Source organism: Vitis riparia, chromosome 8 (genome assembly GCF_004353265.1).
Source record: "Vitis riparia cultivar Riparia Gloire de Montpellier isolate 1030 chromosome 8, EGFV_Vit.rip_1.0, whole genome shotgun sequence".
In the NCBI taxonomy this organism is placed as follows: domain Eukaryota; kingdom Viridiplantae; phylum Streptophyta; class Magnoliopsida; order Vitales; family Vitaceae; genus Vitis; species Vitis riparia.
The window spans coordinates 16814370-16840620 of record NC_048438.1 but is presented as its reverse complement, the minus strand read 5'-3'; the positions used below and the strand labels follow the sequence as shown (position 1 = coordinate 16840620).

Here is a 26251-nt window from a genome sequence, read left to right as displayed (position 1 = left end):
ATCCATTTATATGGGAAACTGATGGCTAATGATGTCTACCGCAATCTGTACGGTTCTGAAATGCATGGCTAAAAGAATTAAAAATCTGTAGCCTATTTTGACATGCGCCCATCTCTCTGTCTGAAGGCTCATTGGCAAATAGGGCTAAAGCTTGCCAAGCATGCTTAGAACTTTGTTGCATCTTCAACATGACATGAAGCTGACGTCAATATTGATACAAGAAATGTGGGAAGGTGGATGTCATATTGTGATTCGTGAGGTAGTACTGCGTCCACAAAAAGTGGGGATGGTGATTCCCTTGTGCTAGCTTTTGTTAGTGGGACTTTAATTATCAGGCAACAAAAGGTAGCTATTGCTTCTTCTTCTTGGCTTTGTCATGTTTTTTACTCTCTTCTCTCTCCTTTGCTTATCATCTTCATCCAAAGAAGAGAAACCGGCCCCTCCACCATTAGTATCCCTCTGACACCATTATTCGCCCACGAACCATCTTCAGAACTGAACCATAACCTCTCCTTTACGCCATTAACCAGAGTTCATCACTGCAAATACGGCCGCAAGAGCAGCCCTCTCATAGAGACTGCACTCTTCCCTCACAAGTTTGATGTGAACTTTAATTAGGTAAAAATGGAGTTAGATATTAAGATTATCACACCAAGGAGACTTCTTTGGAACCAAATGAGTAATTATAATGTAATAAATTAATAATCAATATTTTGGTTTAAAAAAAAAAAGTCACTCAACATGTGGATATTTCATTCTATGATCACACACAAGTTTATAAAAGTTAAAAAGAAGATATATATTATAAACTCAAATCCTTGATGATTAATATTTTAGAAAAATTGATAATTCAACGTGCAATAATTAAAACTTGTGGGAAGTTGTGTTCAAGTCTCCTATCTATAATTTGTATATTTATTTCTCCTCTTGTGGGTATGGGTTGAAAGTCCTTAGACCATACCATCTCTCGATAGTTTAGAAAATTGGTAATTTAACATAATCTCTAGAATTTTTGGTCTATTTACATTTTCAATAATAAAATTAATAGAAAATATTTAAATTATAGTTTAAATTTAAGGCACTAGTAAGAGGTAGGTATAGGCCTGTCATTTTTGCTAATTTTAAAATTTGTTAATTTCTTTTATCCACAAAATGAATACTTGGTGCCAAAAAAATGTGGACTGCCTTCAACTTTTCTTCAGATTTTCTACTTCAATCAACTTTTTATGAGGTGACCAAATCAGAATATTCTCTTCCTCCGCTTCTTTATTGTCTTATATAATAAACCAATTTGGGTGGAGGTGAACATGTGGTCCCAGTGGTATCCTATGTAATAAAATATTGATGGTGGCCTATATCATATTGGTAGTACCCATGCCATATATTTTTTTATTCAAGGACCCAAATGTTGGAAAATATTTTTAGATTAAACAACTAAAACTAGATTATGTGATTGTATGATCACTACTTTTGGAAGCAAATTATAAAAACGCTTAGGTACATATTTATTTGATATTCTTTGTCGGTGCTATAATTATGAAAATATAGATATTTTTTTTCAAAAAAATGCAAGATAAATTAATAAAACTGAGAAATAAACGGAGATTTTAAGTCTTAAAAAATATTTGCTTAAGAAAATAAAAAAAAATAAAAAAAATTTATAACTTGTGATTCAATTTTCCAATATTCATTATATAATATTAAAATTCAAAAGCAATAAAATTATTAAGAAGCGTAGAAAACCTTTAAGTGCTGAAGGATTAGTTATGTTTTTAGTATGAGATTTATTTTAAAATTTTTAATAATTTTAATAACAACATTTATACTATTTGTGAAGTAGATAAAAACTTATTTTTCTTTTATTTCATTTTGTTTTGATTTTATCAATTTTTATAATTATTTTAACTTTTATCAAATAATTTGTCCACTCTTATATGTTTAGGGTGTAGTTCACATTAAAGTGGAAAAAAAATTATTCCTAATTCCCAATTAATTAATAACAATTTTTAGATGTAAATTATCTATTACAAATTTATCACTTTCTCAATATTGATATTTTATTTTACTTTTTTGTAAATGTTCTGTTGAAATCTAACTCTTTGATTTTTATTTTATTTTTCTCATAAGGTTAAAGGGGAGTTGACGCACCAACCAGAGTCTCCTCACAAAGAAAACATATCCAGCCACAAAAGGAACAGTAAACTACATTATTTGAAGCTGTGACCCCTCCCCACCACACACAAAAGACATGGTGTTTAAAAAGAGTGAAGAAAGAAACGTAATAAAAGGAAAAAGACAAATATTCTGTTGATAATTGCAATTCTCGCCAGCTGGAATGCTTTTGTAGGTAACCGCGGCTGTCGTGGCTGTCTTCGTCAGGAAGAGGCAATAAAATCTTTGCTCAATCAAATCCATATCATACTGCAAAATGAAGAAAGTTGACAATGGATTTTAGAATAACTACATATAAACCATGCCATTGTCTATATAAATACTCTCTCTACCACTTCCCATGGTGTGTGCGTCTGAAACTACACAGCCATGGCTTCTTCTACTTCTTTGCTTTTCTCTGTCTTTACTTTCTTCTCTTTCCTTTTCTTAGCATCTTCCTCCAAAGATAACACACCTGCCACCATTACCATCCCTCTAACATCAACATTTACAAACAAGCCATCCACCGAACCCTTGCTATTTCTCCAACACCTTGCCATTTCATCCTTGTCCAGAGCCCATCAATTGAAACATGGGAAGGCCAGCCCTCTCACACAAATTTCTCTTTTTCCTCATAGTTATGGAGGTCACAGCATCCCTCTCAGCTTCGGCACTCCTCCACAAAAACTCTCCTTCCTGGTGGACACAGGAAGTCAAGTAGTATGGGCCCCGTGTACAACTCACTATACATGCACCAACTGTTCTTTCTCAGACCCCAAAAAGGTCCCCATCTTTAATCCCAAACTTTCGTCGTCTTATAAGATCTTGGGGTGCAGAAACCCCAAATGTTCCCTCGGGTGCCCTCGCTGCAATGGCAATTCCAAAAATTGCTCCCACGCTTGCCCACAATATGGTCTTCAGTATGGCACAGGATCAGCATCTGGGTTTTTTCTATTAGAAAACCTCAACTTTCCCGGGAAAACAATTCATAAATTTCTTGTTGGGTGTACAACATCCGCTGCTCATGAACCTACTTCTGACGCACTTGCGGGGTTCGGTCGCACAATGTACTCGTTGCCGATGCAGATGGGTGTGAAGAAGTTCGCTTACTGTCTCAATTCGCACGATTACGATGACACCCGGAACAGCAGTAAGTTGATTTTGGACTTCAGTGATGGCGAAACCAGAGGACTTTCCTATGCTCCCTTTCTCAAGAACCCTCCTGACTACCCGTTTTACTACTACTTGGGTGTCAAAGATATGAAGATCGGAAACAAGCTTCTCAGGATTCCAGGCAAGTATCTGACTCCAGGATCTGACAGCCGAGGTGGTGTCATGATAGATTCTGGTTTCGCGTACGGCTACATGACACTACCGGTTTTTAAGATAGTGACAAATGAACTGAAAAAGCAGATGTTCAAGTATAGGAGATCTCTTGAGCTAGAAACCCAGACCGGTGTCACACCTTGTTATAATTTCACAGGCCACAAATCCATAAAAATCCCCGACTTAATTTACCAATTTAGAGGTGGCGCAAATATGGTGGTGCCAGGAATGAATTATTTTTTGCTTTTTCCTGAGGCAAGCTTGGGTTGTTTCCCCGTCACCACTGATTCGCCTACCAACAATTTGGAATTCACTCCGGGACCGTCTATTATTCTGGGGAATTATCAGCAGGTGGATCATTATGTGGAGTTTGACCTCAAAAATGAGCGTCTTGGTTTCCGACAACAAACTTGCTAGGCTAGGATATCACTGCCACTGGCTGTAGATGTCTGCTGGCCAGAAATAGTTAATAATAGCAACCTTGGAGTAGCGTGTATGGTTAAGTAATGTACCAGTCTGATGGCAATTGGGAGAATACCGCCTACCCTTAACTACGCGTACATGCCTTTGTTGTCGGACCACTGGAAAGGCTTTGTGTTTACGCTCTCCAGTCTGAATAAAAGAAGCCTACTAAATATAATTTAAGCGCTTTCGATGGCATTTTTCTTTTTATTATTAAAAAATTATAAATTAAAATTTTTTAAATCATGTTCATGATATATTTTTACTTTTTTAATTTCCGAAATTTTAGTAGAAAAAAATTTAAAATAATTTTTAAAAAATAATTTATACTTAAAATAAAAATGAGAAATTACACTCATAAGCCACTCGTGTCATATTCATGTGTACTAAACTAATAAAATTAGAGTCTTGTATATAAATATCAAAAAATTATTGCAACTCATAGACACATCATTGAGAAATCATTTAAAAATTTTCTACTTATTATATAATTAATTAGCAAAAAGTTCTTATTTTTCTTTTTTTTTTTTGAATAAAAATGGAAAATAGAATTATGATTATCATATATGTCTAATATATATGATTAAAAAGATTATTTGAGCTAAAAGTCTATTTGCGCTTTATAATCCTGATGTTACACAACAATAAATCTTATGTCAAGTGCTACTTATACTTCATTTGATGTTATTGTAGTTATTACTCATGCGGTCTGCATTAATAGAAAAATGGAAAATTTTGAGATGTTTAGAAAAACAATGTTTGTTATTTATAATTTTATTATATCTTTACTTCTTTATTCATTGATGTCAAGTAAGAAATTTCCACTATGATGCTTTTAGAATTGAAAGCCACATTTTGAAAGGAGATATTTAGGTCCTATTTAATAATTATTTTTTAAAATAACATTTGAAAATGATTTTTAAAAATTTTTATTGAATATTTTATAAAATAAATATTTATTTGGGAACTTGATATATTAATAACATGTTTTTGATGTTGTTAACTTTACTTTAATAAGTAAATTCAATTATATAAATAAATAAATAAATTATTTACAAAAATAATATCTAAAAGAAGTTGACAACTTACTATCTTAATAGAAGTTTGTAAGTTAGTCAAATCTATGATAGCATTTTCCCACCAAAGTTCATTGGTTTTGAGTATAAGGTCTAATCTAACGGTGGTGTGACCATAAAATCAAAAATATTTTTATTAATATTTCTTAGTATTTTTGTTATTTAATTTAATACATTATAAAATTTTAATTTATGTTATATAAATGAATGTTAATAATAATTATTTATTTTATTGAATGATAGTGGGAATATTATTTCTAAAATATGAAGTATTATTATTGTTAAGTTTGTAATTTTTCTACTTTAATCCCATGATAAAAATTTGCATCCTGAAAATTGATCAGATCTATCCATGTTTACATGAGTTGGTCAATCGAAAGTTGTATATGCTAAAGCTTTTATGTCATAATATATATGTTTAATTTACATTGCTTTATTTGAGGTGAGCATGTATTTTATTGAAAATTGGATTTGAGAATAAAAAAACTTGTGTCATGGGAGGTCCTGGAAGATCTAATCCTAGAATGTGGTTGAACAAACTACTTTGACTAGCCCAACTTTAGAGATAAAAGCCTTTTTTTTGTTTTAATTAATTAATTAAAATCAATTTAAAAATTGACGACATTAAGTTAAAGTCCCCCATATATCTCATTCTCATAAATACAATTTGTGCAATGTGTGCTCTTTTAATATTTGTCTTGGGCGGTTTGAATTTGATAGACTCAATGTTGGCTTTCTATAAAACTAGGTACCAAAAGATTTTAATCTTTTAGATTATGGTTTGAGCATGGATGTGATCATTTATGGTTTTTGAGTAGAGATTAGAGGAAAGGGAGCAAGGGGTGTTTAGACACATTTTTAAGAGGTATTTAGGATAATTGTAAAATTTTAAACTGTTTAAGAATAAAAATTCATTTATTTTCATTTTTTATTAACTTCTCCTAATCATTTAATAAAAATAATTTTATAGAAAAATATTCATCATAAAAAAATGATTTGTGGATTTATTAGGTTTATAGTTGTATGGGGTATAATTTTATATAAAATTTACAAGATTTTTTATACTATGTGTTTTTTATGAAGGAAATTGATTAGTCACATAGTCAATAATAGCAAAATCCTATAAAAATGGGTAAAAATTAATATAAAAATTTAAATATATATATATTTTTAAAATGATGATGTTTTATGGGTTGTACCAGAACAAAAATAATGGATGTGAGAATGACACTCACTGAATTAGAAAATGGTAAGAAGAATGGGCAGGAGATGTGAATGACTTGGTACTACATATACTCTGCTTATGTCATTGATAACGTACCATATATAAAAATATATGATGTAATATTATTATATTATTAAATAAAAGTAGAATTACATGTATGATCAATAGATGGACATGATAAGAATTATATCATCATCGTTTAAAGAGAATTTGGAAACTAGTTGTAAATCTTAGTTTTAATAATTTGGAAACTTTGTCCATCCTTTTTACGTACGTAATTTTTATATGGAGAATTATATCATCCATATACTCCTTGTTGGGTATTTTGGTAATTGTGGGTCTACATATTAACATATTATATATTAAGTTATCTTATTTTTAACCTAATTAAATGTAATCAATTGAGTTAATGATAAACCTTCAAAGCATCTATATATATATACACTATATGAGTTTTACAATGTGCAGAGACTAATTTCATTTTATTTATTAATGATAGACCAATAAATAAAATAAAATAATAAGAGATATAAAAGGATTATAATCTCCGGTCTAAAGGAAAAGAAAAGTTACTTATTATTCACATCCCATCAGTAAGTGATTTGAGGTTGCAATACTCATTTCAAACGTAGAAGACAAAACCTAAGTACAATATCTCAATGAATTCAGGTAAGTCTTTTGTTATTATTATCAAATTGATTTAGTAAGAGAATTTAGTATATTTATCATTTAGATTGATTTTTTTACGAATGAGTTAAGTTTTATCATCTATCCTTAAAATTATGTCTTGTTATTTATCTATATGATAATTAGTTTCTATATGATTCATGATTATCCAACACTCCTTACCACAACTGCACTTGTGGGATTCAGTCACACTATTCTCGTAGCCCACGAGTGTAGATGGGTGTGAAGAAGTTCGCTTACTGTGTCAATTCTCACAACTTCGACGACACTCCGAAAAACGGCGAGTTGATTTCGGATTACCTTGATGGCGAAACCAAAGAAATTAGCTATACTCCATTTCTCAATAACCTAGATGACTTTCCTATTAATTTATTACTACATAGGTGTCAAAGTGTTAAAAAGCATTTTGAAACTTTTAAAAAGATTATTGTGCCACGTGGCATTCAATAATAGGTTGGGTTGTTAGGGTTGGTTCTTCTTGTTGTATAAAATTCTTGGTTCATGCTCTTAATAAAATAAGAGATACTGAGAAAGAGAATGGGCATCTTTGCCGTTTTATCCTTAATTCTTATCCTCTGTTTTTATCATTTGTTTATCTCATATGGTAATAAAGCTTTCGGCTCAGAGCTCTACAATGGCAACTTCACTAGAAACCTCATATGATTCTTCATTTTCTCTCAATCCTGTCATCAGTCCTTCAAGTCATTTAGTTACGATACAACTCATAGATGAAAATTTTCTCATCTAGAAACAACAAGCTCTCGTTGCGATTCGAGGCTTCGGTTTAAGGGGTTTTATTTATGACACCTCTATTTGTCCATCTAAGATGACATTTAGTGTCAATGGAAGTTCGCAGTCGATGAATCCTGAGTATGTGACTTGGCAGAGACAAGATCAACTACTTGTCTCTTGGCTTCTATCTTCAATGAGTGAGAGTATTCTACTACAAATGGTAGGTTGCAACACTGTTAATGATATTTAGAGAACCCTTGACAAAGTCTTTGCAATACTATGCAAAGCCAAGATTATACAATACAAATTGCAGATCTAGAGTTCGAAAAAATCGGGCTTACTAAAGAGAGAATATCTTCTCAAAATGAAAACGTATTTTGATACTCTTGCTTCAATTAAACATCAAATCTCGAAAGAAGATCAGATTCTTTATATTCTTGTTGGTCTAGGCATTGAATACAATTCTATGGTTTCAATTATTACTTCTAGAGTTGATTCTCACTCTTTGGAAGATGTATGAGGGTTGCTACTCGCTTAAGAAAGTGAAATCAAGTAGCATTCGATGAACTCTGACGGATCCCGACCATCCATGAATCTTGTTTTTCAAAATCAACAGAAATGATTCAACAATGGAATTCAAAGGTTTAATAAGAGAGCTTCTCAATCCTACCAGAGAGCACAACAATTTCAAAATAATAGATGATGGGGTCATGCTGGTTGTGGAAAAGGTCATTCATAGAATGGTGGTTCTAAGCCACAATGTTAGTTGTGTGGAAAATTTGGACACACTGTCAAAAAATGTTACCATCGTTTTGACCCAAATTTTTGTGGGTTCACAAATGATTCAGTCTCTGCAAACAACAATGTTGGTAAAAACATAGGTTCGATGATTGCAATGTTAACCACTTCGGAATTTCTCAATAATGACAACTAGTTTCTAGATTCAAGAGCAACAAATCATGTTACAAATGACCATAGCAATCTGAATTTGGTTCTGAGTATCATAGAAGAAATAAGATCCCTGTGGGTAATAGTGCAAGTTTGATGATTGCTCATTCTGGTTTTTCTTCACTTTGTTCTTCTGATTCACCTAAAGTTTTTTCATTATCTAACCTACTACATGTTCCCCACATTATTCGCAATCTCATAAATGTCAGTCAATTTGCTAAAGAAAATAATGTATTCTTTGAGTTTCATCCATCTATTTGCATTGTGAAGGATCTAGCAATGGGAACACCTTTGCTCAAAGGGAGACTACATGAAGGGCTATATCGGTTCAACCTATTCAAGGCTCAACCATCTTTATCAACTAGCTCACATCACTTTTCCCTCATTAGCTTTAAGGATCACCAAGTCTTGTCTCTTAAATCTAATAGAATGGGAGATTGTGGTCTAGATTCTCCTATCCTTTCTACTTCCAATCTTAATGATGATAATGTTAAGTCATCTACGATTTTAAGTTTGTGGCATAGGAAATTAGGACACCCAACTTTCTCTACTGTCAAACAAGTTCTTTCAAATTGTAATTTGAAGTTTTCAATTAATGAAAATGATCATTTTTGTTATGCCTATCAACTTGGAAAAAGTCATAAATTGTCTTTTTCAAATTCCCTAACTGTATATAATGATCCATTATATTTACTCATTCTTCAAGGTATTTGGTTGTCAATGTTTTCCATACTTGAGACCATATAATTCTCATAAAATGCAATTTTGTTTAGTTCCTTGTACATTTTTTGGATACAGTCATAAACACAAAGGATACAAGTGTTTAGATCCAAGTGGTAGGATCTACATATCTAGGCATGTTGCATTTTGATGAAAACATGTTTCCTTTTGCTTCAACATACAACTATATCTGAATATTCTTCAATCTCTAATCATGTTAATACCAGCTTATGGCTCCCATCGTTAACCTCAATTCATCCTACAATCCATTCTAATGCCCTTCACACTAAGAATGATTATATTTCCCCTTTTTCTTTGAAAGAACTTGATCTTTCTACTACCCAGTAATTAAACCAAGCACTGTTCTGGTAGTTTTGACACTAGCTCTTGCTCAAAATTAAGATATTCGCTAACTAGATGTGAATAATGCATTTCTTAATGGTATTATTCATGAAACAGTTTTGATAGAGCAACCTCTTGGTTTTGAGAAATCTACAATTTTTGTTACACTATTATGCAAGCTTTAGAAAGCCCTTTATGGATTAAGGCAAGCTCCTTGAGCTTGGTTTGATAAACTCAAGGATTCTTTCTTGCAGTTTGGTTTTGTGAGTTGTAAATCTGATCAATCATTGTTTATTCGGTTTATTTCTACCTCATGTATTTATCTTTTACTCTACGTTGATGATATGATTATCATCGGAAATGATTCACTTGCAATTTCCACATTGATTTCCCTACTCAATCAAAAGTTTTCACTCAAGAACCGTGGCATTCTCCATTATTTTTTGGGTGTTAAAGTTTAGCATACTAAAAATGGAGGAATGTTACCCTCACAAGAGAAATATCTCACTGATATTTTTAAAAATACCAAGATGGTTACAACAAAGGCATTTTCAACACCTATGGTTGGAGGTTTAAGACTCTCAACACATTAAGGTGAACCTATTCTAGATCCCAAGCTTTATTGGAGTATTGCGGGGGCTTTACAATATATATGCTACTATTACCAGACCTCAAATATCCTATAGTGCGAATAAGTGTCTCAGTTTATGCACAATCCATTGAACTCTCATTAGCAAGCTGTTAAACGAATACTTCGATATCTTAATGGCACTCTTCATCATGGTCTTTATTTTTCAAAACCTTCACATTTGTCTCTTGAAGGTTTTTCTTATGCAGATTGGGCATTTGATCCCGATGATAGGAAATCAACCTCATGTTACTACATATTTCTTGGACAAAACCTAATCACTTGAAGCTCCAAGAAACAACACACTATCTCTTGTTCTAGCATTGAAGTAGAGTATTGAAGCAGGGTACTAAAACCTAGAAAATTCTACTGCTGAAATGGTGTGGTTGCAGGGATTACTAAAAGAACTACCTCAAACACCAGTCATTTGGTGTGATAATCTCAACACTGTATCTTTAAGTGCTAATCCAATTCAGCACTCTCCAATGAAACACATTGAACTTGATCTTTACTTTGTTCGTGACAAAGTTTTGAAGAAAACCTTGGCAGTTCAACATGTTCCAACTTATGATCAAACAACAGATATCTTCACAAAGTGTTTTTCATCATCCTCATTCTGTAAACTTTGTGACAAGCTAAACGTCATCTCTTCCTCTACACTTAGCTTGTGGGGAAGTGTTAAAAAACACTTTGAAACTTTTAGAGATATTCTTGTGCCACATGTCATTGAATAATAGGTTGGGTTGTTAAGGTTGGTTTCTTCTTACTGTATAAAATTCTTGGTTATTGCTCTTAATAAAATAAGAGAGACTGAGAAAGAGATTGATTCTCTCTTCTCTGTTTTTATCATCTGTTTATCTTATATACTATGTTAGATGAGAAACTTATAAAGATTCTAGAAAAGTATCTGGCTTCGAGATCCGACTGGAGAAATAGGTTCATGATAGACTCAAGCTTCGGATACATGATAAGATCAGTTTTTAATATTGTTGTAGTTGAGTTGAAGAAGCATATGTCACCGGTTTGACACTATGTTACAACTTTACGGGCGAGAACTCCATAAAAATCCTGAATTAACTTACCAATTTAGCAGTAGAGCACATATGGTGGTACTGAGAAAAAAATTATTGTGTCTTCCAGCTTCCAATCATTTTTTTTTTTTTCCAATCATCACTGATGCCACCAATGTATTGGAATTCACTTCAGGACCATCCATTATTCTGAGGAATTCTCAGCATGTGGATTATTTTGTGGAGTTTGACTTGAAAAATGAACGTCTTGGATTCTGACAACAGATCTGCTAATCTATATATAGTATATGTCAACCCCTTAGCCTCTTGACTCAATGTTGGAGGAAAGGGCCTCATGGGTAGGCCTTGCACCAATGGGAGCCTAGACGGAAAGCAAGGATGGCCTGGAGGTTTGGTGGTTCAAACCCTAGGAGTTAAAATAAGGAAGTCATATGCAAGCTAGACACGAACCACGGGCGAGCCAGACAGGCACCGCGTGCACACCGTGGGTAAACTAGACACGCACCGTGTGCGCACCACGAGCGAGCCAAACACGCACCGCGTGTGCGCCAGACAGGCACCATGTGTGCACTAGACACGCACCAGATAGGCACCGTGTGCGCGCCAAGCCACATTTGCGCGCACACTTAGCTCCTGCTAAGCTTATGTAGGCTATGGAGCTAGTGCATTTGGAGGGTGAGGTTTATTTTGGAATATAATTTATAATTATTTAAATATTCCATTATGTCTCCCCAAGCAGGTGTGATGTCTCCTCCAGACATGTTGAGAATGACCCGTATTGCTCTTAAGAGGAGGATAGGTGACTCAAGGAGGCACCAAGAGAAGGCCTTGACCGCACTAAGGGGGTACCATGGCACGACCTTGGGTATGCCTAGGACACACGACGACACTCAAGCACGCTCACATGGGTTCCACGACATGTGTGGCGTGCACCCCATTGCCACAACAACATGGGGCATGGTGCGACTTACCTCCTCCTTGTGCTAGCACAAGGACACCTAAGCCTTGTGCGGCGAGTCAGTTGGAGAAGTCATAGGCGCAATGCTATGGTTTGATGGGGCATTAGACGTGCAGTTGACTTGCACCCATGATGCCTACACATGGCACAAGGATGCAATGCCTTGTGCACTAGAAAAGAACAATCATGGGCATAATGTCATGGCTCGTTGTTGTAGAGCTTGACTTGACAATGGGAGCTAGGCATATGCTCAGGCCATGGGCACCTTGACATAGCATGGGCTCATACATCAGTGTGGGAAAGACACACTGATGCACCAGACACTTGGTTAGCTGGTTAGTGCATGTTGCTTGTTCATATGGCAGCTAGCTAGTGGCAACAAGTAAGTGATTAGGACAACATTCAACTATAAGGAACTGGTAAATGGTTGTGGTGCAGATGACTGGTGCGAAGAGACACCTTAGACTGAAGGAATGTCTCTAGCTAGGTGGTTATGCAAGCAATTGTGGCGGTTGTGGCAGTTGCGTAACCACCAACAGGCTCCCTGGTTTTGAAATTTAAACTGTAACTTGTAGGCTAGGTCTTCTAAAAGGGCCTCATGCATCTTTGAGACAGAGCATGGGATGTTGTTTTTGAATGCTTAAGGGTTCTAAGCATTGTATTCTGACTCAAGCCAAATGTTGAGACACTTTGGAAGACAATTTTGTATCTTGTAGAGTTGAATAATACAAGTAGGGAAGGGTGTTCTTGTAATCGTGATTGCCTGTTACTTTGCTTTTCTAAGGGCTGGAAGGAAAGGTTAGTTAAAGAAAGGTCCTTAGCACTGCACACTTAGTGAAAAAATTGGGTTGATATTCAGGGGTGTGACAGTATCCATGGTCGTGGCTCATGTTGGTGTGAGTGTGACAAAAATTAAAATAGCAAACTGATGGGTCCTAGTTAGGAAGGTGCATGCATGCAAAATGAAAATAATGTATTATATGATGGCAGTTGGGAGAGTACTGCCTAGGCCTAACTGGGCTTTTATTAAATGCATGTATGGATTGTTGGAGCTCGTGTTTCCAATCCCATGTCTAAATAAAATGCTAGTTGGATACCATGTTTGAAATATCAAAAATTTTCACCAAAATATCAACGAAAAATCGGATATCAGCCATCGTTATCGGTTGGGAAGAAAATAAAAAATAAAAAATAAAAAATAAAAAATCATCGAAATATTGGTTGCAATGAGATATATCGACGAAAAAAATCAGGTGTAAGGTGACGCACACATTAGGTGAGGGCGGTGCCAAATAATCACCGATTTTTCTGACATTTAAAAAAAAACATTTCTAATTTTTTTACGCCTTTTCCCCCTCCATCCAACGGTCAACACTCGACCCACTCACCCGCTCAAATTTCAATTTTTTTTTAGCCCTACTACAACCAAGATTCAAACCCCACTTGGGTTCAAGCTTGGTGACCACTGAGCTATTTTCTCTTTTGTTAATATATGTAAATAATAAATATGTTAAAGTTCATTATTAAAAATAAATAATGTTATTTTAAAATTTAATTAATTAATATATGAAAACCATTTTTATAATTTTCTTAACAAGTATTTTTTTTAATATCATTTATATGATAATTAAATATAAAAATATAAATAATTAAAAATTCATATATGCATCATAATTTATTTTATATTATTGAATGAATTTGAATTAAATAAATTATAGTTTTAATATTAAATGTATCATCATTATCTCATTAATCCTATTTTTTTAAAAAAATTACTACCACTTCACTTTTAAATTTTTTATATTTATCTTTTTTAATTTTATTTAATTTTGAATGTTTTTATTTTAAAATATTAAAAATGATTCAAAAATACTAAAATAAAAAAAAATAATTAAGTTCAAATATTTTATAAATTAAAATTAATTTGATTAAATAAATAATAAATTATTAATACCGACATATCCTTACTTACCGATATTTTTCTTTTTAACTATACATATATCAATTACACTTAAAAAAAATAACTTTAACATATGTATTTTTATTTATTATATCATTTTTGAAGTTTTTCCAAATATTTTCATGAATTTTGAATAATTTTCTCCAAATAATTATTGAACAATAATTTTGAATTTTGAATTTTTACCGATATATCTATATTTACTGATATTTCAAACATTGATTGGATATTGTTGATATATCCATGTTTACTGATATTTCAAACATTGGTCGGATATTATTGATATATGAAATGGAATTATATAGAAAGATAATTAGTGAGTGAATTTAAATATATTTAGTTTAAATTATTTATTAATAATTTTATATTGATTAAAATAATATATAAAATGACATAACATATTTATAATTTAATTTTATAAATATTAACTAAAATTTTAAAAAATATTTAATATCCATACATCATATCTATCTAATTTTTTATTTTACATAAGAAGGGACAAACTTACATTTTTTAACTTTTAACCTTCCAGAATTATTAAAAGAATGTAACATAATTTTTATTATTTAAAATTTGAGGGGTGCATGCGCCCTCAGCTGCACACGATACATTAAAAACAAAAAAAAAGGTGAAGAAAGAAACATAACAAAAGGAAAAAGACAAATATTCCCTTTGATGATTGCAATTCTGGTGAGCTGGATCCGCGTCCTATATGCTTTCGTTCTTAACCGTGGCTGTCTAGGCTAGGAGTCGTGGGGAAGAGCTAATAAAATATTTGGTCAATCAAATCCATTTCATACTGCCCCTCCATTCTCTCCTATCAAAGGATATCTGAGATCACAAGGGGAACGGTGCCGGTGGAGGAGCCGGGTGTTAAACCCTCGTATGTAAGTGTTATGACAAGTTCATAACAATCAAATAGAATAAAGGCTTGGGCCCTGTGGGGCCCGTGGCTTCCACTTTTCCCTAGTCGATTTAGAAATAGTGTTCTTACTTTCTTTCTTCTTTTTTTTCTTTTTCTTTTTCTTTTTCTTTTTCTTTTTTTTTTTTTAACGATGGGATTGAGATGATGCAGTCTTCTAATCCTAAGTGGTGTTGCTTCATCACTTTATTATCCATGTATTTGGCTTTTTGTATAATTATAATAATTTTAAAAAAAATAAGTCCTATCGAAACTAATCTAAAAAGTAACGTGAAACTTGTCTTCTTGAAAAAATAAATTCAATTTTAAAATGTCAATGTAAAAAATAATTTATTCAGCATTAAAAGTGAATTCCACGGGCTTACTATAAACGTAAGATGGGTAGGACAGGATAATATTTAATGTCAGAAAAAAAATCATATTTTATTTATTTATTAAACAAACAATCTTTTTAATCATTTTTTTACGAGACAAATCTTGTTTCTCTGCACTTTGAAATTCCCATATAAAATTGACGATGGATTTTAAAATAACTACATATAAACCACGCATGTCATTGTCTATATAAACGATTCTCTACCACTTTCACTAGTGTGCGCATCTGAAGCTAAGATCTTGGAGTGCAAAAATCCCAAATGCGTAAACACTTCTTCCCCAGATGTTCACCTCGGGTGCCCCCGCTGCAATGGCAATTCCAAAAATTGCTCCCACGCTTGCCCACCATGTCGTCTTCAGTATGCCGGAGGAGCATCATCTGGGTCTTTTTTATTAGAAGACCTCAACTTTCCCGGAAAACAATTCATAAACAATTCCAAAAAAGGTGTAGATTGTTGTAGTATGTGGCTCATGTTTGAGCAAAAAGACATATGAAAAAAAATGGACAAAATGTTGGAGCGAAGCGAGGTAGAAGGAGCAGAGCGACGACATTTGTCATTCAAGTTTGTACTTTTTTTTGTAGTGGGGCGATAAGTTGAGAGTGCGGTTCAGGGGTATTTTTTAAATTTTCATTCATAAAGGTTAGTATAAATAGCCTTTTATGTAACCCTAATTTAACATAGTGAAAATCTTTTTTCCCTATTTCCGTGAATGTAGACAATTAGCCGAGTGTTCTTCTTTGTCGTTTTTTTTTCTATTTTTCGCTATTAATTATTACACGGATTCCAACATCCCCATCATGTGGCATTCATTGAGAACTGACTTTTCATTTTTTTTTTATATTATGTTAATTACTTTTTATTATGAATAAATTATTATATATTTAAATAAAAATATGATAAATTTTAATCTAAAATTGAACTTATATACATGTAATATTATATATCACTTACATTATAATATATAAAAAATAATTAATTAATATAATAATTTATATTTTTTTTCTAAATAGGATTTCACAATTTATTTGTTTTAAATAAATATAATTTATTATATTTAATTTATATTTAAATATAATTAACTAATCATAATTTATATTAAATATAATGTCAATTGTTTTAATAAAATTAAAATATATATTTTTATATTCAATTAAAAATACCAATTATTTAATTTCATATATTATTTTTTAAAATAATTATATAAGTTTATTAACCACTAACATATTTTTAATAAATATAAAAGAAAAAATAATATAATATTTTGATTCTAAAAAATTAAAGTTAAAAATTTTTAATATATATTCAAAACCATAACTGATGACTACAACTTTAAAATCATGTTCAAAGTCATAGTTACCAACTATGGTGACTATGGTTTTGAACATTTTTTAAAATCAGTCAAAGTCATAGTTATCAACTACAATTTTAAGTTTAAAGTTAATTCATGGTTGATGACTACAATTTTGACCATTTAAAAAAAATTATAAATCATAGTTACCAACTTCGATTTTATGACATGAAGGCTTATAGGGTCCTAACGCACTAAATTGGACATTATTTTGTATTTTAATTTACTTTATAGATTATTTAAAACATAGTATTTTTTGTCAAAACTTCTCAGCTTTTATTAAGTACATGTTTGTATTGTTGGAGCTGTTTCTAATCTCATGTCTAAATAAAATACTACTCTTCTTAAATATGAATTTAGTATTTCATATTTATATTTATCACTCTACATTGGAGAATTTAGGCTTATTGGATTATTAAAAACAATATATATATAATTTTTAATCTCTTATTGAACAGTAATATGTGTAATTATATGAAAATTATTTTCTTAAATAGTTTTAGACATTAAACATCATCGATATATAGCTAAAATTTTGGTGATTTTTTCCGTGGAGGGCCATGACCGATATCTCTCTATATTTTCATCCTTATCTGATATTTTCGACCTTGTCTAATACAAAGCACCAAAAAAAAAAAAAAAAAGAAGTCAATTAATTGATGTGACAAAAAAAAAGTCCCACTTCCATAACTTGAGGCAAATTATGTTGTTTCTTGTTTTGTGAGGTGCATGAGAAGGAAGAATAATTAATGTGACAATAACAACCTATTGAATTTTAAAATTAGGCAACCGTGTTCACACTGGTAAAGGATGACGTAACTTTTTTTACATGTAAATATATATGCATAGAAAGTTTCATTCATCTCTAAGATTAGCGAACTAGTAAGATATAATGAATTTTGATTGAAAATTACAATAATTCAATTTTAATTTTTGGATTCGCAATATATTGAAATTCTATATAATACTCAAAGCTCATTAATATCCACGCATTTGAAACCAAATATTAATAAAACACATAATTTTATTAAAATAATAAAAAAGGAAAAAGAATGACATATTTTTTATATTTTTAAATTTACTAGTAATCTTGAGAAAAAAAAGTCAATTAATTGATGTGACAAAAAAAAAAAGTCTCACTTTCATAACTTGAGGCAAATTACGTTGTTTCTTGTTTTGTGGAGTGCATGAGAAGGAAGAATAATTGATGTGACAATGACAACCCATTAAATTTTAAAATTGGGCAGCGGCGTCCACACCGATAAAGGATGGCGTAACTCTTTTTACATGTAAGTACATATGCATGGAAAGTCTCATTCATATATAAGATTAGCGAATTAGTGAGTTATAATGAATTTTGATTGGAAATTACAATAATTCAATTTTAATTTTTGGATTCGCAATATATTTGAAATTCTATATAATATTCAAAGCTCATTAATATCCTCAAATCTGAAATCAAATATTAATAAAAACAAAATTTTATTAAAATAATAAAAAAAAGGAAAAAGAATGACATATTTTTTATATTTTTAAATTTACTAGTAATCTTGAAAAAAAAAAGTCAATTAATTGATGTGACAAAAAAAAAATGTTGTTTCTTGTTTTGTGGGGTGCATGAGAAGGAAGAATAATTGATGTGACAATGACAACCCATTGAATTTTAAAATTGGGCAGCCGCATCCACACCGATAAAGGATGACGTAACTCTCTTTATATGTAAGTATACATGCATGGAAAGTCTCATTCATCTCTAAGATTAGCGAACTAGTGAGTTATAATGAATTTTGATTGGAAATTATAATAATTCAATTTTAATTTTTGGATTCGCAATATATTTGAAATTCTATATAATATTCAAAGCTCATTAATATCCTCACATCTGAAATCAAATATTAATAAAAACAAAATTTTATTAAAATAATAAAAAAGGAAAAAAGAATGACATATTTTTATATTTTTAAATTTACTAGTAATCTTGAAAAAAAAAAGTCACACTTCTGTAACTTGAGGCAAATTATGTTGTTTCTTGTTTTGTGGGGTGCATGAGAAGGAAGAATAGTTAATGCGACAATTACAACCCACTGAATTTTAAAATTGGGCAGCCACGTCCATACCGATAAAGGATGACGTAACTCTTTTTACATGTAAGTTCATATACATGGAAAGTCTCATTCATTTCTAAGATTAGAATATTTGAAATTCTATATAATACTCAAAGCTCATTAATATCCTCGCATCTGAAATCAAATATTAATAAAAATAGAATTTTATTAAAATAATAAAAAATGAAAAAGAATGACACATTTTTTATATTTTTAAATTTACTAGTAATCTTGAAAATAAAATGTAAAAGAAATTAGTGACCTAATTAGGTCTATCACAACATTTTATGTGCCAAAGTTCGATGGTTTGAACCTATGATGTAACCTAATGGTGAAGCCACCATAATTTCAAAAGCTTTTTTTGTTCATATTTCTTAGTATTTATGTTATTTAATTTGACATATTATAAAAAAAATTACATAAATTAATATTAATAAATACTTTTTTTTTTAATGATACCGGAAATAATGATTTTAAAATCTGAAATTCTATCTAATATTATTATGATTCATGATTTTACCCCATAATAAAATTTTCTACCTTGTCGAATTGGTTGGATATATCCATGTTTACACGAGTGCGAGGTTGGAGTTGGATCAATAAAGTCTTCTATATGCAATATGACATGATATTTAATTGGTATACAAATATGTTATATGCTAAAGCTTTTTAGGGCACAAGATTTATAGGACATAAAATGGTGTAGGTTCCAAGTACCTCACAGGTAATATATATAAATATAATGACAATCCGCATCCAAAATATAATGACAAGACCATCCAGCTTGGATATCTTACTCCAATAATGACTCCAAATTAAAATTAAAAATTAAAAAAAAAAAGAAAAAAAAAAGCCACAAATAAAATCCAACTCTCTATTTTAGGTTAGAATGTCCAGCAGAGAAAAAGTAGGCAACTTCATGAATTGACAGGTTATTATTCTGATATGGAAAATGGATGGCCCAGGAACGAAAATAATCTATGTGAGCAGGGCAGCACTAGAGGGAAAAGAAGGAGACGTTGCATCGATAGTGAGGAAGATGACCACCCCACCATCACATATTCACATTTGTGCTTTTGGTAGTTTCTACTTTTGTTAGTGGTCGCTCCTCCACTAAATCACTTCGTTGGCTTTATAATCAACTTCTTTGGCTTTGTTCGCAACGTTAAGGGGCGGAGTAACTGGCATGCCCCGCGATGCGGCATTTGTTTTTGGGACCATTTTTGACTGATGACTTTGCTTATTGTATATATTGTTTATTATAGTTTTTTCACAAATATATTATTTTTCTTTACTGAAATATTTATTAAAATATAACATTTAAAAAATTATTTTCAAATTTAGGATATTTTAATTATCTTTTAAAAAGAAAATTTCAGTGTAAATATGAAAAAAAAATTCAAAAAATAACTTTAAAAACAACTTTCAATTAGATTTACTCCAAATATTGTAGATTTAAAAATAAATTTTTAAATCACCTCGGGTGCTTTTCAAATTCCAATATTCTTTGTGGGGTAATATTGAGTAGAACAAGGCAGAACGCGAACTGATGACCGTGACCGCATCGAAGGTAAGACAGGTGGAGGCTTGTGAGCCACTGGAAGTGAGATGTGGGGTCAATGTAATGTTATACTTTTTATTAAAAAAACAACTTTAGACTTTAGAATTTATCTTAAGATTATTTTTAAAATGACTTCAATTTAGAAGTAACTAAAAGGGCTAACTCACAAAAAATATGCATTCCAACAATCGTGATCCACGTGAGGTAGCGAGCAGTGAGGATGTTGACACCCCAATGGTCTACACTCATACAAGCACTACTAGTCTAGTTGGGACCGCACCTGAATATCTCTTATTTTCATTCAAAATTCCATTCTCCATTCATACTGATCATTTATATGAATACTCATGCCATGTTGTTCTAATTGTAGGAATCACAAAGAACGTACAAGAAGAATTGATGTGAGGATGACATCCATTTATATGGGAAACTGATGACTAATGTTGTCTACCACATTCTGTATTGTTCTGAAACGCATGGCTAAAAGAATTAAAAATCTGTAGCCTATTTTGACATATACCCATCTCTCTGTCTGAAGGCCCATTGGCAAATAGGGCTAAATTTTGCCAAGCATGCTTAGCAGCTACAAGCCTATAGCCATATATAGACATTGTTGCATCTTCTTATCCTCACCTTTTTTAGTCATAGATTTCGAGAAGAGGAATGGAGTACCTTCAGTCAACGTGAAGATGACGTCAATATCGATACAAGAAACGTGGGAAGGTGGATATCTTATCTTCATTCGTGAGGCAGTCCTGCGTCCACAAAAAGTGAGGATGATGATTCCCTTGTGCTAGCTTTTGTTAGTGGGACTTCAATTACCTGGAGTCCATATTTCTCAGCACCGCAAATCCGATTCACATGGCAATACCCCTTTTCTATATCCAACTTGTACAAGACACCACTTTTGTTGCTTTTCAACCTTGAGCCTCATTTGTAATCAATATTGCATCTAAAATCTGTCTATCCTCCATAAAAACATTTTGAAACTTTGAAATCGCTTTGTTCATTACCTTTTGAAGTCTATTAGTCAACACCTTGGTCAACAACTTATAAAGATTACCCACAAGACTAAAACAAAAAATTTCACAATGAAAATGCATCATTCCATCCATTTTATCCATTTCTCCTCAAAGTCCATCTTTCTAAGCAATGTAAACAAAAACTTTCAATTCACATTATCATAATTTACATATTTATTCTCCATTTGCATATTTGTCAATTGCCTATAGCTATTTCTCCACTTGTGGGTATGGGTGGGAGGTCCTGAATCACTTCTCCATAGTTTGCATGTTTATTAGAAAAATTGGTAATTCAACGTAATATCAAAACTTGAATTTTTGGACTAGTTACGGTATCAACAATAAAATTAATAGAAAATGTTTGAATTATAGTTTAAATTTAAGGCAATAGTAAGAGGCAAGTATAGGCTTATTATTCTTGCTAATTTAAAAAAAAAAAATTAAATCAATCCTCATTTACTAGGTAACTAAATGAGACTATTCCCTTCCTCCACTTTTGTGTAGTCTTATATAATAAAGAGTTATTTAATTAAAAGAGTAATTGAAAACCTAGTTTTAGAAATTTAATCCCTTTATTCATTTTTTGTCTCATTTTTACAAAAATACCCTCATTTTTTTCTTATAAAAATACTTTTTTCTTTTAAAACATATACATAAACATTTGAAATAATCAAGGACAAATACATCAAAAAATAGTTACTCTTCAAACAAAAATATTGGAATGGTTAAATTCACAAATATGATAAGTATTGCATCATTTTTAACAAATTAATTCTATAATATAAACCAATTTTGGTGGGAGGGAACACATGCGGCCCCAAGTTTGTATTGATAGTGACTTATATCATATATTTTCATATTAAGCGTACATTTGACAATAATTTTAGGAAGTGTTTTTAGTTTTTCTAATACTTAAAGATTTTTATTTTTCAAGTATTAAAAATGTTAAAAACATTTTTCAAAATCACTATCAAACACACTCTAAATAACCCAAATATTGGAAAACATTTTTAGATTAAACAACTAAAACTGGATTATGTGATTAAAATTATCAATATCAAGTGTAAAGCGTGGTTGCTAATTTTGGAAGCAAATTATACCAAGACTTAGATAGGTATAGATTTATTTGATATTTTAGGTCTACCATAATTATGATAATATAGATTTTTTTTTTCAAAAAAAATGCAACATTAATTAATAAAAATGAGAAATAAATAAAGATTTTAAGTCTTGAAAAATCTTTGTTTAAGGAAATTAAAAAATAAGTAAATAAATGCATAAATTGTGATTCAATTTTCCAATATTCATTATATTATATTAAAATTCGAGTGCAATAAGACTATTAAGAGGGGACAGTGAAATGATCACCTGTTATATTTTTAGTATGAGACTTATTTTTGAACTTTTAATAACATCTCACACTACATTTATATTATTTGTGAAGCAAATAATAACTTATTTTCTTTGATTTCATTTTGTTTTGACTTTATCAATCTTTATAATTATTTTAACTTTTATCAAATAATTTGCCTTATGTTACGAGGGGTAGTTCAACTTGAGTGGAAAAGAAAAAATCATTTCTAATACTCAATTAATTAATAATAATTTTTTCACATAAATTATCCATGACAAATTTATCACTTTCTCAATATTTATATTTTATTTTCTTTTATTTTTCTTGTAAACCTTTTTTTCTAAATCTAACTCTTAGATATGTTTTTTCCCGTAGGGTTAAAGAAAACATATTTAGCCGCAAAAGGAGCAGTAAACTACATTATTTGCAGCTGTGATCCCCCACACAATACATGATGTTTGAAAAGATTGAAGAAAGAAACATAAAAAAAGCAGAAAGACGAACATCTCGTTGATGATTGCAATTCTCATTAGCTGATCCACGTCTTATATGCTTTTGTAAGTAACCGTGGCTTACTCGGCTAGCAAGAGGCGCGGCTGTTTCCGTAAGGAAGAGGCAATAAGATCTTTGGTTAATTAAATCCATTTCATACTGCCCCTCCACTCCCTCCGATCACAGGATATCTGAGATTACAAGGGGAAAGGAGGAGTCGGATATTAAACCCATATCATACCCTTCGAATGTTAAGGTTGGAAAAATAGAACAAGACAACTTCAGAACAATTTTTTTTTAAAAAAAAACACAGGAAAGGATTGAAGGGAGAAACCAAAATGAGACTGGGAGACTTTTATCCATCCGATCTTGATATTTCAGGAGTGGGCTTGGGCCCAGTGGGTATGAATGTAAGATGGGTAGGACCGGATCACATTCAATGCCAGAAAAAAAAAAAGAAAAAAAGACAATTCATATTTTTGTATTTATTTTACAAACAATCTTTTTACTAATTTTTTTACAAGACAAATCTCCATTTGTTTCTCTGCACTTTGAAACTCCCATATAAAATTGACAATGGATTTTAAAATAACTACATATAAATCACGCTTGTCATTGTCTATATAAACGACTCTCTCTACCACTTTCACTGGTGTGCGCTTCTGAAGCTACACAGCTATGGCTTCTTTTACTACTTTGCTTTTCTCTGTCTTTACTCTCTTCTCTCTCCTTGTCTTGGCATCTTCCTCCAAAAATAACATACCTGCCACCATTACCATCCCTCTAACACCAACATTTACAAAGAACCCATCTACCGAACCGTTGCTGTTTCTCCAACACCTTGCCACTGCATCCATGTCCAGATCCCATCATTTGAAATATGGGAAGGCCAGCCCTCTCATACAAACCTCTCTTTTTCCTCATTATGGAGGTCACACCATCCCTCTCAGCTTCGGCACTCCTCCACAAAAACTCTCCTTCCAGGTGGACACAGGAAGTCATGTAGTATGGGCCCCGTGCACAACTCACTACACATGCACTAACTGTTCTTTTTCAAACCCCAAAAAGGTCCCCATCTTCAATCCCGAACTTTCGTCATCTGATAAGATCTTGGGGTGCAGAGATCCCAAATGTGCAGACACTTCCTCCCCAGATGTTCACCTCGGGTGCCCCCGCTGCAATGGCAATTCCAAAAAATGCTCCCACGCTTGCCCACAATACACTCTTCAGTATGGCACAGGAGCAGAATCTGGGTTTTTTCTATTAGAAAACCTCCACTTGCCCGGGAAAACAATTCATAAATTTCTTGTTGGGTGTACAACATCCGCTGACCGTGAAACTTCTTCTTACGCACTTGCGGGGTTCGGTCGCACAATGTTCTCGTTGCCGATGCAGATGGGTGTGAAGAAGTTTGCTTACTGTCTCAATTCGCACGATTACGATGACACCCGGAACAGCGGCAAGTTGATTTTGGACTACAGTGATGGCGAAACCCAAGGACTTTCCTATGCTCCCTTTCTCAAGAACCCTCCTGACTACCTGGTTTACTACTACTTGGGTGTCAAAGATATGAAGATCGGAAACAAGCTCCTCAGGATTCCAGGCAAGTATCTGACTCCAGGATCTGACAGCCGAGGTGGTGTCATAATAGATTCTGGTTTCACGTACGGCTACATGACACTACCGGTTTTTAAGATAGTGACAAATGAACTGAAAAAGCAGATGTCCAAGTATAGGAGATCTCTTGAGGCAGAAGCCGAGAGCGGTTTGACACCTTGTTATAATTTCACAGGCCACAAATCCATAAAAATCCCCGACTTAATTTACCAATTTACAGGTGGCGCAAATATGGTGGTGCCAGGAATGAATTATTTTTTGGTTTTTTCTGAGGCAAGCTTGGGTTGTTTCCCCGTCACCACTGATTCGCCTACCAACAATTTGGAATTCACTCCGGGACCGTCTATTATTCTGGGGAATTATCAGCAGGTGGATCATTATGTGGAGTTTGACCTCAAAAATGAGCGTCTTGGTTTCCGACAACAAACTTGCTAGGCTAGGACATCACTGCCACTGGCTGTAGATGTCTTAATAATAGCAACCTAGGAGGACCATGTATGGTTAAGTAATGTACGAGTGTGATGACGGTTGGGAGAATACCGCCTACCCTTAACTACGTAAATGCCTTCATCGTTGGGCCACTGGAAAGGCTTTGTGTTTCTAAATAAAAGAAGCCTATTAAATATAAATTTAGGCACTTTTGATGGCATTTTTATTTTTATGATTAAAAAATTATAAATTAATTTTTTAAAATCATGTTCATGACATATTTTTACTTTTTACTTTCCGAAATTTTAGTAGAATTTTTTTTTTAATAAATTAGCATATTCACTTGTTGACCCGTGTTACGTAGCTACGTGGTCACTCCACCCAATAACCAACTAACCGTCGATGTAATCAACCTTCGGCAAGCATCGTTGACAGGTGAATCGCTACTTTTTCCCATGCTTGGATTGCGATTTCCCATTTTTGACCAAGTACATATTCACTTTAATAAACTGAAATTTACATTTGAAATGACACTACTTTTGTCTTTTTTTACTGATATAACTTCTGTTGTATTAAAATATTAGTACATACATTATGGAATATTTTTAAATGTAAATATAAAATTGATTCACAAAAGTTCTTTCAAATAATTAAATGTCATTCTGAGTGCGGACGCGTACTCGATTGTAAGTGATAAAAAGCCCAAAAAATGGAAGATAAGAATCTGCATCCAAAATATAATGACGAGACAATCTAACTTGGACTCCTTATTCCAATG

At 32.2% G+C, this 26251-nt stretch overlaps 2 protein-coding genes across 2 annotated transcripts; both read left to right on the top strand.

Moving 5' to 3' along the window:
* Window positions 1–2505: 2505 nt before the first annotated feature.
* LOC117920977 (probable aspartyl protease At4g16563) lies at window positions 2506–25693 on the top strand. Its single transcript, XM_034838712.1, has 2 exons — window positions 2506–3894; window positions 25480–25693. Exon 1 carries the CDS (start codon window positions 2542–2544, stop codon window positions 3892–3894), a length of 1353 nt encoding a protein of 450 aa, XP_034694603.1. The 5' UTR covers window positions 2506–2541; the 3' UTR covers window positions 25480–25693.
* Window positions 24073–25673, top strand: LOC117920976 (probable aspartyl protease At4g16563). The gene has a single exon (XM_034838711.1). It carries the CDS (start codon window positions 24106–24108, stop codon window positions 25477–25479), a length of 1374 nt encoding a protein of 457 aa, XP_034694602.1. The 5' UTR covers window positions 24073–24105; the 3' UTR covers window positions 25480–25673.
* Window positions 25694–26251: the final 558 nt, after the last annotated feature.